We start from the raw sequence: 17,163 nt of genomic DNA on the forward strand, positions 1-17,163 counted from the left end.
AGTGTATACATTTAGTTATACATATATATATATATATATATGTCTATTAAAGTTTAAGATTACATTAAATTGCTTTATAATAATAATAATGCTTGATAATAAATTTATTTTAAATATTTATCTAGAATTCAAATTCATTCTATTTAATTAATAATGTTTTCTTATAAATATCTTTAAAAGAAATTAAACAGTTTGTATTTTATTATTTACAAATTAAATTTAGTAAAACTAAAATCGTGAGCACCAATCTACTTGAAGTTATAATCATCTTTGAAAATTTACTATTATAATTGCTTATTTTAATGGTACCTGTAATTTTGAATGAGTAAACATAATAAATGACTCATCAGCATAAAAATTATCGATATACGATGTATCACGCTAATCAGCTATGAGCACTCGTGCGAATTATACCACTCGTAATGCTATTCGCGAGGTATCGTCTGAAGGTCATCGTGTTATTCGCTCTGTATTCGCTATTCATTCTCTGTCTCGCTCGCGTCACGTGTCGTCACGTGGGGGCTCGTCCGGAGGCTCGACCAATCATATCGTAGAAAGGCGAGACGGCGCCAGTATAGATGACCTCGTCGTCATTATACTTATTATTATCGTTTCTTCGAAGCTATAATGACTGGTTAGAGTTAGGTTGGGAAATTCTCGGAAGAGACTCGCGTGCCTGGCATTTCTTACGGAATTTGGACTTTGTGACAGAACATGCCTCCGATGATGAGTGGTTAATATGACGTCATCGTCATCGTGGATATTCGTCGTGTTACGTAGCACGAAAATGTTTCTTCATATGATTGCCTCAGCATATGTCTCTTGTGATCTTAACTCTAGATCATATTGCACGAAGATTGCGTTTGATTTTAAAATTCTGCCAAATACAGAGATCCTCAGGATTGTTTTAACGATCGTATTTTTCCATTTACTTAGAGAAAAAACTATAACGTTGCTCCTTTTTTATTTTCACGGGAATAAAATTAGAATATATGAAACATTAAGATAAGCACCGATGTAAATAGTGCAAAACAGATTTGTATTTTATCGCAGTAAAAAAAAAAACAAAATGAAAATAAAATTTAAAAAACCCACATTTGAGGGCATCTCGAAAAAGAGGACCTTAAAAAAATTAAGACATTTGACCTTTATATCTTATTTGGGAAACATTAAAAAAAAAAGCATGAAATATTTATAATGCATCATTTAGATAAACTATATCGGTAATGTTTGCACAGTTATAAAACTATGCATCTATGAATTCGTGCAAGCAATTGAGAACCAAAGAATCAATTCTACATTCTGAATTGGAATGGAAAGGTCGGAATGTTACTTCTAGCTCGTTGACCCCATCGCTTTCTATCAAGAGACATCAACGCACAGTCACTTCGTCGCTCGAACTATAAATTTTTATTATCAGATAAAATCGCTGATAAATCGTATCGTTAAAGATGTGTAGTTATAATACGTCCCTTAATAAACGTTTAATGTCCTATCTCGCGACTATCAATACTCCCATAAATTTACGATTGTATGTAGCGTTTGCCATTATTAATTTAATTACATGCTATATGCACATATTTTTTCGACTTATAGAATTTTACGATGACAGTATGAAAATTTTTAATTCAAGAATATCTTTAGTTTAGATATCTTTCAAATTTTAAAATAATTTCTTCATCAACTTTTAAGGCTTCTTGATTAAGTACAATTCAATTCTGACAGATATATTTAATTGAATAAGTTTGTTTTACTAACTTTAAACTAAATTAAATTAAAATTAATGTATAATTAATTAATTAATTCTAACAAATTTATTTAATTATGTTAATATCTTTATTTATGATGAAACAATTTTTAATAATACAAATATTATTAATATTTGATTCAAGATTTTCCAGAAGGAATAGTCTGCATGTCAGAAAATATGACGCCTTTTAAACAGAGTAGGATATCATGATTAGGCAAAATTTAAGCAATGTCATCGCAAATGACTAAATTGCAATGCATCATACGATATCAACCTAAATACTTTAAAACCGGACAATGCAAATTATTTTTCTCTTCTTATAAGTTTTTATAGTTACTTATGTTTAGCAAGACGATAAATTTTTGTGTCAATTCAATTTCTATTTTCGCTATTTTTAATCTGAAATGGGAGACAAAAAATTGATTAAACTAATATAAATTAATAAATTAAACTTTTTTGATGAAATCGCAGTTCTCACAAAAACTTAAATCTAATCATATATTTAATAATAATTTGGCGTTGTCAGCGCTGACTTTGATAATTCATTGTTTACATTTCTCGCAGCTCAAGATAAAAATATCTCTTATGTAATGTTTAACAACAATACTTTCAGACTATACTTATCTCGAACATTGAAACCAGGTCCACACGACAATAATACTTTGTACTTCGATACGAGAGGAGAAATTATCTTTAGAGATAATTTTTATAATTTCACTTCCGAATATTTGCGAACAATAAGTCATCATATGTCTCAGACAGTTTCGAAACAATTTAATATAATGACAATTGTTCTTTTAATTAAATTTAATAATGCAATATCAAATAATTATCAAATTACTTATAGAATTTCATAAATTTTTAAATTTTAAATTTTCATAAAAGAGAATCAGAATAAAATATCAAAATATTAAAATAAAATAAAATTATTTTAATTAATTGTTTTATAATAAACAATAATTTAGTAACATATAAAACATAAACATTTTTATAACATATTAAAAAAAAAATAGATCCTATAGAATTCTAAAACATGAGAAAGAATAAATAATAAAAATATTTTTCTATTAAAATTATATATTACTTTTATTAATTTAAAATAATAATATAAATGCTTGGAATTTTTATATTAAATAATCACTAATTTCAAAATTTAATATTTTATGAAATACAAAAGATTTGGAATGGATTTGTTAACAATTTTCATGAATACGAATAAAAAATTATAATTTATTAAAGGAAAGATTTAAAAAATTTGCTTTCACATATTTTGTATATAACTGTTTATTAATCATTATTCTTATAATAAATTAATTCTTGTTCAAGGCTTCACTGTAAATGACTAAATATTATCAAAATCTTTGAAGAAATCTTTCAAAAGGAAAAAAAAAAAATTAAGACTCAACATAGCTTTTTGACTTTCGAATCCGTTATGATTAATGTGATTGAACAGTCGCAACAAAAGATTAAAGGCTGCAGTCACGTAAAGATTATTTTCCCATTCGTTGAATGGACCACTCTTGCTGACACAATGGACAACGATTGTTCTGTTTAACCCAAAGCGACATACAGCAGTAATGAAACGAATGATTGCACTCGCCCCAAACGACCACGCAATCCTGTCGGCCGTAAACTTCCTTTTTGCTTTCCGCTTGGCATCGCAGGCAGGCATCTGAAAAAATAAGTATCGATATTTATGTAGGCTGTTCGAAGATAGGCAAAAAGCTTATGAACTATGTACAGGGTGTCCGGCATCAGTCACACCTATATATATATATATATATATATATATATATATATATATATATATAGGAAAAGCTATATACTTCAAGCGGCAATAGTTATAGCTAATGTATTGAAGAAAACAATTTCTCACACGCCTAGCAACGATGATCGCCGGGCAGGAATATCTTACCGCTCGCTTTCATTTGTCGGTGGGCCGGGCTAATACGGTGATTTTTAATAATTAATAACTCGATAATTATCGCGAAAATTGCAAAATGATACAGGACTTTTCTACTCAGTTTTACTAGCTCTACCTGCACACGAGAGATGATATGACCGATGTCGGACACCTTGTGTATATATATAGAGCTTTTCCTAACTCTATATATATATATATATAGTTAATTTACACACACACACACACACACACACACACGCGCGCGCGCGCGCGCGCAGTAGTTTATGATATTAAAAGTGATAAAATATGTCTGTTAAATTCAGATTGTGCGTGTGAATGATATGCTGTGGTCTCGCACGTGTTAAAATAATAACTAAGAAATAATAATTTATAAGTATGTATAATAATAATCAAAGTGAAACAGAACAATTACAGTGAAATTACGTCAGCTTAGAAACTTTTCCACAATTGCTTTGTATGCTGTAAAAATAAAAAAATTCATAGTGTTTTAAAAGGACAGACTGTAGATTAATATGATTAACGGCTTAATTGCCAAGCATGATAAATGTACTTTGTTCGCCATCCAAATTGCGCTGATAACGTTACTGCTATTTGATTACGTTATTATTTATTATCATTACACTAAGTAGTATTTCTATATTCTCATATTTTATACGCAAACATAAAACAGTTAAATGTTCAATACATTTATAAATTACTATATATAGTATATATATAGTATATATAATGTGTTATATATTATATATATTATATATATAACAAATTACAAATTATTACATATAATATTGCACAATATATAATAATTATAAATACTAATAAAAAAATATATATATTAGTGTAAAATGCTTCTAACAAAAAATTATATTTTTTCTTTAATGAAAATCTATTTAGCCATACGTAAAATTCTATTATAATAAATGATATAAATCTAATATCATAAGTTTATTTTCAATTTAATATACTATATATACATGCTGAGAGAAATTTGATATAAATAATAAAAATTTTGTTACTAACGTTAAAACTATTTGTTGGTATATGATCAAATTAAATCATTATTACACAATATTAATTTATTAAAATTATTAAATATACACACAAAAAAAACAAAAAATACAATCTGATACACACATAACAACAATATACTATACCTATTACACTTAACAAAAATATTTTCCACCATAATAGATTATTTTATTGACATTACGAAAAGAACATTTATTTTGTAATTAGAATTCAATTTTATATTATTATTTACAAAATGTGAGTAACCAAATAAAATTGTGTTATTAAATCGAGAGGTTTGCTTATCTAATAAAAAAAAATTACATTTTGCTATTTTAACAAAAAATTGTCCGATGAAAATCGGATGCTCGTGAATAATTCTCTTTTTTTTGTTATCATTAATATAATTCTCTCTCTCTCTCTCTCTCTCTCTCTCTCTCTCTCTCTCTCTCTCTCTCTCTCTCTCTCTCTCTCTCTCTGTGTGTGTGTGTGTGTGTGTGTGTGTGTGTGTGTGTGTCTTTTTTATCCTTTTAAATATTACTTTTTTACGAAAAAATCCTGCAAAACAAAAGATTTTTAACATTTGAAAACAAAAATTTTTGTTATACATTCATTTTCGATAGTCTTTTGGAATTTTTTTCTCTTTATCGTTGCAGGTTCATTAAATGAAAATAAAGGGATAAAATTGTACAAGTACAACACGTTGTTCGAATAGTGAGTTTCGCGCTTAACGGATAATTACGTGCTGATCTTCGTGATATATTACATCTATGTGTGGTTTTCGCATGGTGTCACGTTCATCCCTTATCAAAATCGTTTTCATAAGACGTAAACGTGCTCGCTCAGCAAAAACGCAGCGTAATCGCGCACAAGCCAGACATTCCGTGATGAACGGAAGAATACTGGAGAACTCAAGGGAAAGACACCCCCTTTGCTATTCATCTAAATCTTTAGAATTAAAAGGACGCGTCATGATGGTGTTAAAAAGAAAAATATTTAAAGAGATCAGTGATTTTATATGCCTAAACATGACTTAATACATGGGATAAAACATGGCTAATTAAGAGCAGACTATTCGTATTGTGATAAAAACACATATTTATTTTTGTGCTATTTATACTAAATATTCAATGATAAGTAAAATGTATAAATAAACAATCGCGATAAAGGAAAATGTGTAAAACATCAATAATTTATGCACTGTATAACATAAAATGTTACATTGTTCTGCTTTCAGAATTAACAGATAAATATGTAGAAAAATATAAAAAATTCACAACATTTATTTTTTCGAGTTCATGATCAAAGTAATATAGAAAAAAATATAACACGTAAGATACTATTTAAGATATTATTTAAGATACTATTTAAGAAGACAGTTGCAAATATTTAATGTTTTCAATTCTCTTAATCGCAAGAAACAAAATATACAATTATTCCAACCGAGAAATCTCGCCATACCTGCGCCAAAGCGATGTCGAGTATCGTCTGACATTGCTTATGCCAACGTGATTGTATAGAGTGTCCGGTAGAATTCCACAAGAATTCTACGTATTCAATCACATAGTTATTACGCATGATTATTAACGATCCGATATATCGATCGATATAACGATCCGATATATCGCAAATATTCGACGTATAGAAGAATATTTGCATTCATTGACATAAAATAGAATTTTTTGGAACCGAAATACAATAAAACATAATACATAATAAAATGGCGTACACTTATCCCAACTAATGCCATTATCTTCGTTTATAAAGTATTCGGTTATAATCATATTCGTCATATTCATTTAGAAGATGATCATTTATTACTTCAAAATAATAAATCTTTTTCCAATCTTTTTCAATTATTTAAGATAAATATTTGCATAAAAAAATAACAAGAAATATTTTCCAATAAATAAATTTCTTTAAAAAAAAAAAAAGAATGAAAGAAAGAAAGAAAGAAAAAATAAACCACGACCTGCCTTTAACTTCGCATAGACTAGACATTTTCTTGAGTTAGTCGCTCGCCAAGTCGGCAGCATTTGTTTACCAATACGACTCAATCAAGACTTCGATTGACGAGAAAGAAATTTCCGTCGTTATTTTGCCGTCTGCCGCCGCTTCGTCGATTAATTCACGACAATCATTCTAGAAAGGATGTAAGAAAAAGAGAGAGAGAGAGACAAAGAGGCATGATGGGTGCCAACTTCTCGTTGACCCCCTCTGGGGGATCGGGGCAGCATGCTGGACGCGCCTCCAGACCCAAGCAAGCCATTGGGCCAATTAACTGCGGCGTCGAAGACGCCGGCGTCTTCGTAGCCGGTAACGAGGACGATTGACACGATAAGCACGCATATATGTAATTGTTCGACTTGGCCTCAGAGCCGCATTCAAAATGTGTTAAGATCGTCGGGTATCAGATCAAAATCTTATACGCTACAACGAAATACATCACTTATAAAAAAATTTCGAGAATAATTATCATGTTGTATTTAACTCATGTTGAAGAACAACTGTCATTTGTTGTAATTTTTTATATGAAGAAATTTTATATGAAAAAGAGGAACCTTCCTTGCAAAAAGATTCATTTTATATCGGATGTCCAATAGATCGAGAACATATCTTAGAATTTACATGTAACTCTGATACTCAATAAATATGTTTGCACGATTATTACATAACATTTTCTTATGTCATTGAGATCTAATTTAATTTTCGAATTCATCCAAAGGAGTAGCTTTTATTTAGAATATCCTAAAGCTGACTTAAGACTGAATATCCTAAGGTCCTGATATCGAGGAATCTCTTGAAGGTGTGAAATAGTGAACTAGTGTATAGCTTTTTCTTCATTTAAAATATTAATTTTAAAATATAAAATAAATTCGAACGTGCTTGAGATTTCTTTCAATGATGTACTTTAATGATTATATTGTAGTTAATTAGCTACATTCTGAACAGTTCCTCATCCTATTGCGTTGGATAATTCACAGATCTCGTGGAATTTTCCTAAGCTTATCGACGTTATTAAATCTTACATTGTTGTCGGCGTGTAAGTAATGTGTTGCGTCATGATGAATTTACTTCAATTGTATTACTCTGACGTAATGGCCACCAATATATTTTGATTAAAGGTTGATCAGGTTGCAGAGCATTTCAATTCATCAACGATCACTTTAGCCCTTTGACTTCATTCGTGTTCAAAACTTTTCATGCTTTTAACTTATTGCGAAAGATAATTATAACGAAAATAAATTTTTAAGTCGGGAAGCCATTGTATAACATATTCATATAATGTAGTAAAATTGTGTCTTCTGTAGTTTTCGTTTATTAATTTTTTTTATTTCAAAATAGGATCTTGTTTTATTCTTGATATAAAAAAACATCGTTGCAAGAAAAATTCAAATTACAATTCGTGAAATGTTAAATGTTTTGTATGCACTCATGTACGATTAAAATATATTCACGGACGTTACATTCGCACAAAACAATCGTAGTTACTTCATCATGATAAACAATTAGAAATGCTAAGTTCGATGCGGTATCGTAGTTAAAATTGAAATTATTCAATATATCCTTTATTTATGATTAAAAAAAAATATTTTCTACAAAAATAAGTTGACATTTAATGATCAATATCATTCATCATCAAGACTTGATATTTTAGAATTATATTTAATAATGCAATAAACGTATTTCACATACAAATTTGCGCTGATATTAATTATTTAATCTTATTTTCATAATATTATTTATTAGATATTTTTTTAATAAAAAATTTTTTATGAAATTATCAAGCATTAATAAATGCAATATTAATTTATTTTTCCGTTGCCGAGGATAAAGTATCGATTATTATTAAAATAGGCATTTCTTCAAACACAACAATTGTAATTATAATATTAATCATTTAGTTAATTTAATGCCAATTCATTCATTAAAGTGTCAATAACACAACATATAAAAAAATCTAGTAAAATTTTGAAAAATTTTTGGAGCTTCACTAATTCATTAATTTGTTAATTCATTAATCATTAAAATCAATAAGATTAGGTATAATTCAGTGTATTTTTATTACAACGCAATTGTTAAAGGCAGCTTGTGATACAATACCATAGTATCATTGTATGATTCCATTCATTAAGTGCTCATTGTAAGCGTATTACGAGGTTCTTTGATCCGCACGATATTATTATAGATGGGATGACGGTCAAACGATCGCAATACGAGTCAAACTGCGAATATATCGCGTGGAAATTTTAACACAGTCATCCGTATCACGAGATACGTTGTTTATGTTATGACTTGTCAATTATCAAACGTGCGCCTTCGTCGCGTCCTTTTCCTGTCGCGGGAAAAGCGCATTTGTATTATCGCCGAGAAGATATCCTCAAGTTCATCAGAAAAAACGTTCTCCACTCGAACAATATAGAGAGAAGATATATATTATGAACCGTGTAAGTGTTTCGTAATATCTCCGTCATTAGACGACGAATGTTCTAATAATTGCTTACGGAATCATTTATTTAGTAGCCTGGTGTTAGGCAATGATGCTAATATGTCAATATACAAGCCGCCATTTGTTATAAGGCATTTTCACTTTCGAGCATTTCAAAACTTTTCCAAGGTCATTTTAGCATTCAACTACACGTACTTCCTTATTCTTTTTGAACTTATTATCTATTTGAACGTATTATCACATAAATGTATATTCTGTACACTTGTATTTTTTTGTTACTTAATATTTTATTCGATGCTATATACATTTCGAGTTATGCAAATTAAATTTGCACAGTATTTTATTAATATAACATTCGCATAATATTTTGTTGCATAATATTTTATAATGAGGTCCTCTAAGCATGCTGATAATATGGTTTCGAAATTTTCATATGGCTATTTATAGATTTGTAATTCTTCGATAAAAATGTAAATTTAAAAAATTTTAAAGTCTAAAAGTCTGTTTTGTAAAAATTATTCTTTTTGCAGTTTGTCTGAGATCTATCTTCTAAATGAAGTCAGCATCTATTTTTATCTATTTAAAAACTTTGCAATTACTATAGATCTTTCCTCTGTTTACAGTTTATTTTAAACAAGTTTACAGTTTATTTTATATAATTTCATAACAAAATACTGTGTCTTCTTAAACAAGTCAATTTTAAAAATTTATTTTTGTGATGGCCCATTTGTGATGAACCACCGCGATTCCTCTTCAACCCATTATGCAGTGTCGCTAAATTTTTATAAATAATATTTAATGTAATAAATATTTCATAATTTTGATATCTAGAATCTATTGAACAACGCTTTGATGAATATAACCGTTAAGTTAAAATATTTATTATTAAAAATTGACTCTTTCAAGTCTCAAATTTATTAAAAACAGCTATTATCAAAAGCAAATTCGTTTTCATATTCGAAAAGGAATTATGCAAAATTTTAACAAAGAAAAAAACCACAAACGTCTATAAATATAACGTATTTAATAATCAGCAAATAAAGTTATTATACAAAATGTAAATGGATGATAAATAATACCACCTTCTCTTCTACTAGCGACTCGACCTCGTGCTCTCGTTCCACGTGCAAAAAGAGCGTAATCGTATTTTCACGGCGGTGACGGACGTTTTATCATGGACGATTACATCGATTCCATGCGTGGCCGTGAATAGATTCGAGGTTGAAATAAATCGAGTGCCGCCTCCCCGGGATAACTTATCGAACGCCGTGAACACCGATGATAAGCCGCTCATTGCCGTTCGCGTATACGCACAGAAATACGCATTAATAGGATGACTGGATGACTTATCGACATAGCGATCGTGCGCATTAATGGCGCGCCGCATTGTATTAATCACCCAGACGTTCGAAGGTTCGAGAAGAGTGCCGAGCTCTCGAAACTTCTTGTTCGGATTAATTATCATGCACTATTAGCAGACTCATTCAGTCGAATTGGTCTTTGAGATAATAGGATCACGCTTGGTCTAACTATGGAATAATCGATTAACGAGAAGCGCAGAAAATTTATTTTTAGATTCACAGTTTAGATGCAGTTTCATTGGAGTATTCCTTAAGAAAAAAAAAAAAGAAAAAAAAGAAATCAAACAAAAATTGACTCTTTCAAGTCTCAAATTGCTATTATTAAAAATAGCTATTATCAAAAGCAAATTCGTTTTCATATTCGAAAAGGAATTATGCAAAATTTTAACAAAGAAAAAAACCACAAACGTCTATAAATATAACGTATTTAATAATCAGCAAATATTTATTATTTTCTAATTGGTCCATTGTTTTCAAGCATTTCAGCAATTTATATTTCTGACTGAGGAAGACGCTCAAGATTTCTTGTTATGCTGGCCTGTTTTCGCCTGTTTCACAATTCTTCCTAGGGACGAAAATTATCGTCTTTGTTTCCTCGATTTCTCGCAATATCAACCAAGCGCGAATGGGCAAATTATCCTAATTCTTCTGGAAAAGACTTCTTCGTCATTTGCATTCAACTGAAAATTATGAAACCGATTGCAAGATAACACAACGCTTTTGGAATAGTACTGGGAAACTCATTTCCAATTCCGAAAAAATTTGTGTGTGTGTGTGTGTGTGTGTGTGTGTGTGTGTGTGTTAAAAACTTAAATTAAAGATCCTATAGCGGTATTTCAATGAATAACGTTAATGTAACTCAACTCGATATCTAAAACGAATCGATGTAATTGCTGTAATAACGTAATTGTTATTTTGTTATACAATAAAGAAGAATTAAGACTCAGAATCATTATACAAGTACATAAAAATTTCTTTAAAAGATTTTTTTCAATACATTTTTCATCAAATCTAATTGATGAATAAACATGTTTATTTCCACGTCAAAGTCATGATGAGATCGCATTCTTCACTTTGCCTTTGAGGGAGATATATATATATATATATATAGAGAGAGAGAGAGAGAGAGAGAGAGAGAGGAGGGGGGGAGAAGGAGAGGAAAGAAAAGGAGACAGCTACTAAAATTTTCCATCTCCTTTAAAGAAACTTCTCGTTGCATAAGTGAATTCTTTCAGCGTTTTCACGTTGTAATAATGCGGGCCTGTCGAAATCTCTGGCAGGTACTTTTCCTCGACCATTAGCAACGTCAGCCGTCCAGTTAACCCCGATCAATCGTGATTCGGCCGTGAGTACAATGAGGGAGGAAGGGGGAGGAGGGAGGAGGGGGAGGGAGGAGGAGATCGTCGAGGGGAAAGACTCGTGCATACGCACGATCGGCGCCCGGTTGCGCGAGCGAGGCGTGCGAGCACGACGCGCGTGATGCACGTGCGAGCATTCGTAAGCTCGTGCAATCCTCGCGTCGGGGAGCCGCGAAACGGAACGGCACGGGTCAAGTTCACGACTATCGCCTTGATAACGACGTGACATCGACGTTTCTTAAACTTCGCGCAGATAAAGATGCGAAAGAGAGAGAGAGAGAGAGAGAGAGAGAGAAGCACGCGAGCCAGCGTCGCGCCGTAAAATATATTATGTAAACATTGGATAACGTAACTGAAACTGGCATCCTAAATTGCATTACACACCGAAGATTCGACGCTGTCAAAAGCAACCTCACGCTATAGAATTTTTATTCGTGGTTTCATGTGGTTGAGATATTCGTTATTCAACGATTAAGAATTTTCTAAAACAGCAATACCGACTTTCCTGGGAAAGATATAATAAGATCTAACTGGTTCGAGAACAGGTAGCCGAGAGAAAATGCACTACAATTATGGCATTCCGTAGAAACCAGCTATATTTATTTATAACAATGAAATCAGAAATATATCGATATATTTCATATATATATATATATATATATATATATATATATATATATATAAATTTATATATGTATAAAAAAAAATTATTCGACAAGACAATTGTGCCTAGATAAAATTTTATTCCATATTAGAAAAAGGAATAATAAGAGAATTATTATCCTCCAACTGCGTCTCGTTGTGACAATTTGAATAATTAATTAAAATTCATACAGCAATCGTAGGCAAATTTGTCAGGAGGCAAGCGGAATAAAAAAAAGAAGATAATAATTAATGATGCAGCTAATTGATATTCAACTAACTCATGTTGTTCAGGATCGCGCGGACCACACGCATATTCAATAAAGCGTTTTACATGTTTCAATAACTCAACATATGCGGACGAAATACTAACACCTTGTGGTTTACGACAGTAAATATGTGAATATCCACACGTGTCATACGTTTGCAAAGAACATTTTTTCATTAAACATTGATCTCACTTTGTTTCGAGACTGGAAATTTAAAATGTTCAGAAATAAAATGCTTTATTTCACATTTTAATATATTCTTACACAAGAAATCCACTTTTTAAAGACTTTATGACTTTATGAATTTCTATATATTTAATTATGTTTTATTTTATATTGCTTATATATATATATATATATATATATATATATATATATATAATTTTAGACTTTAAATGATTAAGATAATTTGTATTATAATAAATTAAAGTTTTTCAATGGTTTGCCAAACGAAAATCGATTCACAATTTATAGTTGTTTATCAAAAATAGAATCGTCGTTCTATTTACTTGTATATTTATAATTCGGTATTTAATTCTGTGAGTACAATTTCTAATCTCAATAACACCTTCTTGGCTGATATTCTCCACATCTTTCAGTTGGTGATTCATATTAAACAAATAATTCGATACTAAAGCGTATTCAAAATTTAAATGTATAATGAGTATAGGGAACTCGAATTTTAGACATATATATTTTATTTACAAATATAAAATAAACGGAAGAATTTTTGTCGTAAGTTATTGTAAATAACACTACTAATACTACTTATTTACATCAATCAATTTATTTAAACTTTATGAATGATCCGCGGATGATTAATAAAAAAGAATGTTAATTCTCTGTCAATGTCAATTTAAAATGCTCTACGTATTTTCCGGTTGTTTGCCTTATTCCTGACCTTCGTCCTCGCGAACAACATAGGAAACTTACCGGCAGAACTCATCGTTGCAAGTTGTTAGAAAAGATTACTAACGCATTTTCGCATCAACTACTTCAAATAGATAAAGAGGATATTCTATTATGTCTAAAAGAGCATAGAATTACACGCAATAGAAAATTTACTTCATTTATAAAGGAATTTTTTGGAAAAATTTACTAAACAAATTTTTTTCAAAAATTAAATATTAAATATAACAAAGTATGGTTATTATAAGACAATGTATAGATATGTGTAAAATATAAAAGTTTTAGTTTAGTTAAGGTAACATTATAAATATTTGAAAAGATTAGAAGTATTAAAAAGTGCATAAAAATGCATAAAAATGAGAAGATATAAAAATATACGAACAAAATATATTTTTAATAAAATGTATGTTTTACTATCAAAGATGATATATTTTAAATGTTAAAATATAGGATCTTTCCTAATATACATTTAAAATTATATAGATAAAATTCTTGGTCATCTACGCTAATTTTCACAATATTGCATTATTACAACATTAGCAGATAATTCTGGATACAATTCTTTCCAAACTTGAGCCAAACATTAGTCTAAACGAAAAAGTATATCAAAATTGTATTTGTTTGCTTCATCCAATAAAGTTTTATCCTAATCGAAAGATTGTAAGAATACCTTATCAAAAAAATAAAATATATCCAAGAACACTTGTCTAATTATAAATTCGGATTTTCATCAATATTACGTAGATCGCGCTGATGCAAACACACTTTAAAGTAGGAAATGGAAAACGAATGAATATGAATACCTTATCGGGATGCGTCGTGGTTACTTTAGAAGTGTGCTTTGCATAGTGTGTTTTGCATAGTACGCAGTAGTAACGACAGTGAGATAGACCGTGCTTGTACGTTCGTCTTGTTAATGTATGAAGCAAGTTTTAACGATACTTCGAAATCTTCAATTCCGTTGCGTGACAATATCAAATCCAAGGCATAAATTTAACTTTATCCATAACGTCGTTAATTTCAAGAAAATGGTAAGATTCTTTTTGACTAAATTTTTTGACAAGTATTCGATATATCAAATTTCGATATATCAAATAGAAAACACATTATTTGTACTTTGATCCTCAAATAAAACTTTTTAGAATAAACAACTTTTTTTTGTAAATTCAAATCTTTCAAAAATATAACCATGGTGCAGAACAATAATATTTTATATCATTACTGTCTTTGTTCATATGTGATTATATTTTTTTAAATATTAAATAATAACATTTTTCTGTAAAAAAAAAAACGTATTAAATATACCATCACCTTTTGGGTATTTATATTACAAATACTTATTTTATATATTTTTTAATTATATGCCTTTAATTATATAACTTTTTTATATCGATTTTGAAATTCGAGAGTAAGTTGTCAATGGCACTTTTTAAAGAGTTTTTTTATTATTTTATATAAACCGATTTATCATTTATACGGATAATATTTTGATGTTTCTATTTTATATTTGTAATCATTATGAATTGAAACTATTGAACTTAACTATAAAATATCATTCCTTTTAAAAATATTTAAGTTTTACTAAGTTTTATAAATTTTTGTATTTAATGAATTTTGTTATAATATAATACGTTAATATTCACAATGTTTTATTAATCTAACAAAATTGTTTATAAATATATTTCTATCGTTCCCCTATACTTTTTGAATTCAGTTTTTATTATCTGTAACAATTATTAATTATTAATTATTAATTACTCAGAAAATCTTTTCTAATAAATAAATAAATTTAATTTTTCTGATGCATCTAATTACGCAAATTTCATAATAATTATGTGACAAATTGTAGGAAAAGTTGTGAAATAAATGTATCTAATATAATAATAATCGTTTCATTGAAACGCGCGTTCAATCAACTCATTGTATCCAAAATATGAATATTTTGCCATGCGGTATACAATATAGTAAACGGAATTGATTAGAGTAAGACACGAAGACGTATTCTTTGAATGGAATCATTCCAAAAGTAGGATGAGTGTCGTTTGAAGCACCTTTGACTGGCGCTTGAGAGCCCTCGTCCTTGTTAATAAAACGTCACTACAAAGAAGACACATCATTGCTTGTAGTGACGCATCAATGTATTTAATATAAATTGTAATAAAACAACTAGATAATAAAGTAAATGCTGTATATAAAGATAGAATATTGTATGCATACTAGAAAAATTACATTTCCTGACAAACACCTGAAAACATCAATTTCCTGACAAATTGGTTATTTTTTTTAATTACTGATATTTTGTATAAATTAAAAATTTTAATTTTTACACTTAATTTTAGTTTTCAATATCATACAATCTCCACAAAGATTAGATACGACAATCTAGATTGCAAACGTTTCTTAATGTATTTTTTTAGTTACTTATGATCAATAGAAGTAATGTCTATTTAATGATAAAATATAACATGCAAATTACGAAATAACTGGTTTACAATCACAACTAGTTTACATTAACAGCATATAAATAAATTATCGGCAAGGCCAATCACTCTCTTTTGTCAAGCATAACTGATCAGAGTTCAAGTGAACCATAAACTTGTCTCTAAGAGGAGTGGATAATGTCTATTAGACTCTTGATAGACGGAAGATAATATACAATAAATGTGGATAAAAGTAGATCAATCAATTATTTCTGCACTGATAAATCATCGAATTATTACTGCGATTATTATTGCGATCGCAAAACAAAAGGATGATTGTCGAAATTGTGATCAATAAAATGAAATGATAACGGTGCATTCAAGACCTACATTCTCCGAATTTAAAATTTTCTAAAGAAATATCGAGACAACAAATTTAAGATTGTAAATAATAAAAAAAAAACAAATTACAAAAAGTATCATAAAGTGTTCAGCACATGTGTCTTAAGTGATTGTGATTTATTTTCTTTTTTTTTTGCTTGAATAAAAAATTAAAGCTCGTATAATATTTATATAATTTAGCACGCGTAAATATACATACGAATAATAATGGCGGACATAGAAAATTGATGTAAATTCAACAATCAATATCGAACAGTTTTAAGATCGTCAAGGATGAGAAAAAAAGTGCCAGACAAATATTTAAAAAAAATCATCTACTATCCGGCATTATTAGTCAAATACGAACTGCTCTGTACGTGAGCGGGCAAAAGAATCTACAAGCAGAGAGACAGGAGTAAGAGACGATTCGAAACTTGCAGGGATGTGAAGTGTAGATGTGCCGACAGATGTGTACGGAGACAGGCTACTGGCATATATGGTAGAACGAGGTCGAACGTCTCGAACCTTCCATGGGCAGCCGAGACTGTGCCATTTGAACCTACCTCGACGAATATAATCTCGATAGGATACGAATATCGCTCAGTCCTTAACTCGCCACGCGTTTAAATGATTCATTGATGATTTCGTTCAATTTCATTCTTCAATTTCGCATATAATTAATTTATTTACTTTA

General features: G+C 29.5%; 1 protein-coding gene across 1 annotated transcript in view; it reads right to left on the bottom strand.

Annotated features, from left to right (window-relative positions):
- Positions 1 to 3,018: 3,018 nt before the first annotated feature.
- Positions 3,019 to 17,163, bottom strand: part of LOC105430520 (RING-box protein 2) — a 45,616-nt gene continuing 31,471 nt past the window's right edge. Inside the window, exon 2 of the mRNA XM_011644131.3 lies at positions 3,019 to 3,422. Within this exon, the coding sequence (XP_011642433.2) occupies positions 3,241 to 3,422 (182 nt within the window). The 3' untranslated portion in view covers positions 3,019 to 3,240. The remainder of the gene's footprint in view (positions 3,423 to 17,163) is intronic.

This window comes from Pogonomyrmex barbatus, unplaced genomic scaffold (assembly GCF_055798465.1).
Source record: "Pogonomyrmex barbatus isolate J1 unplaced genomic scaffold, ASM5579846v1 scaffold3, whole genome shotgun sequence".
NCBI classification, from domain to species: Eukaryota; Metazoa; Arthropoda; class Insecta; order Hymenoptera; family Formicidae; genus Pogonomyrmex; species Pogonomyrmex barbatus.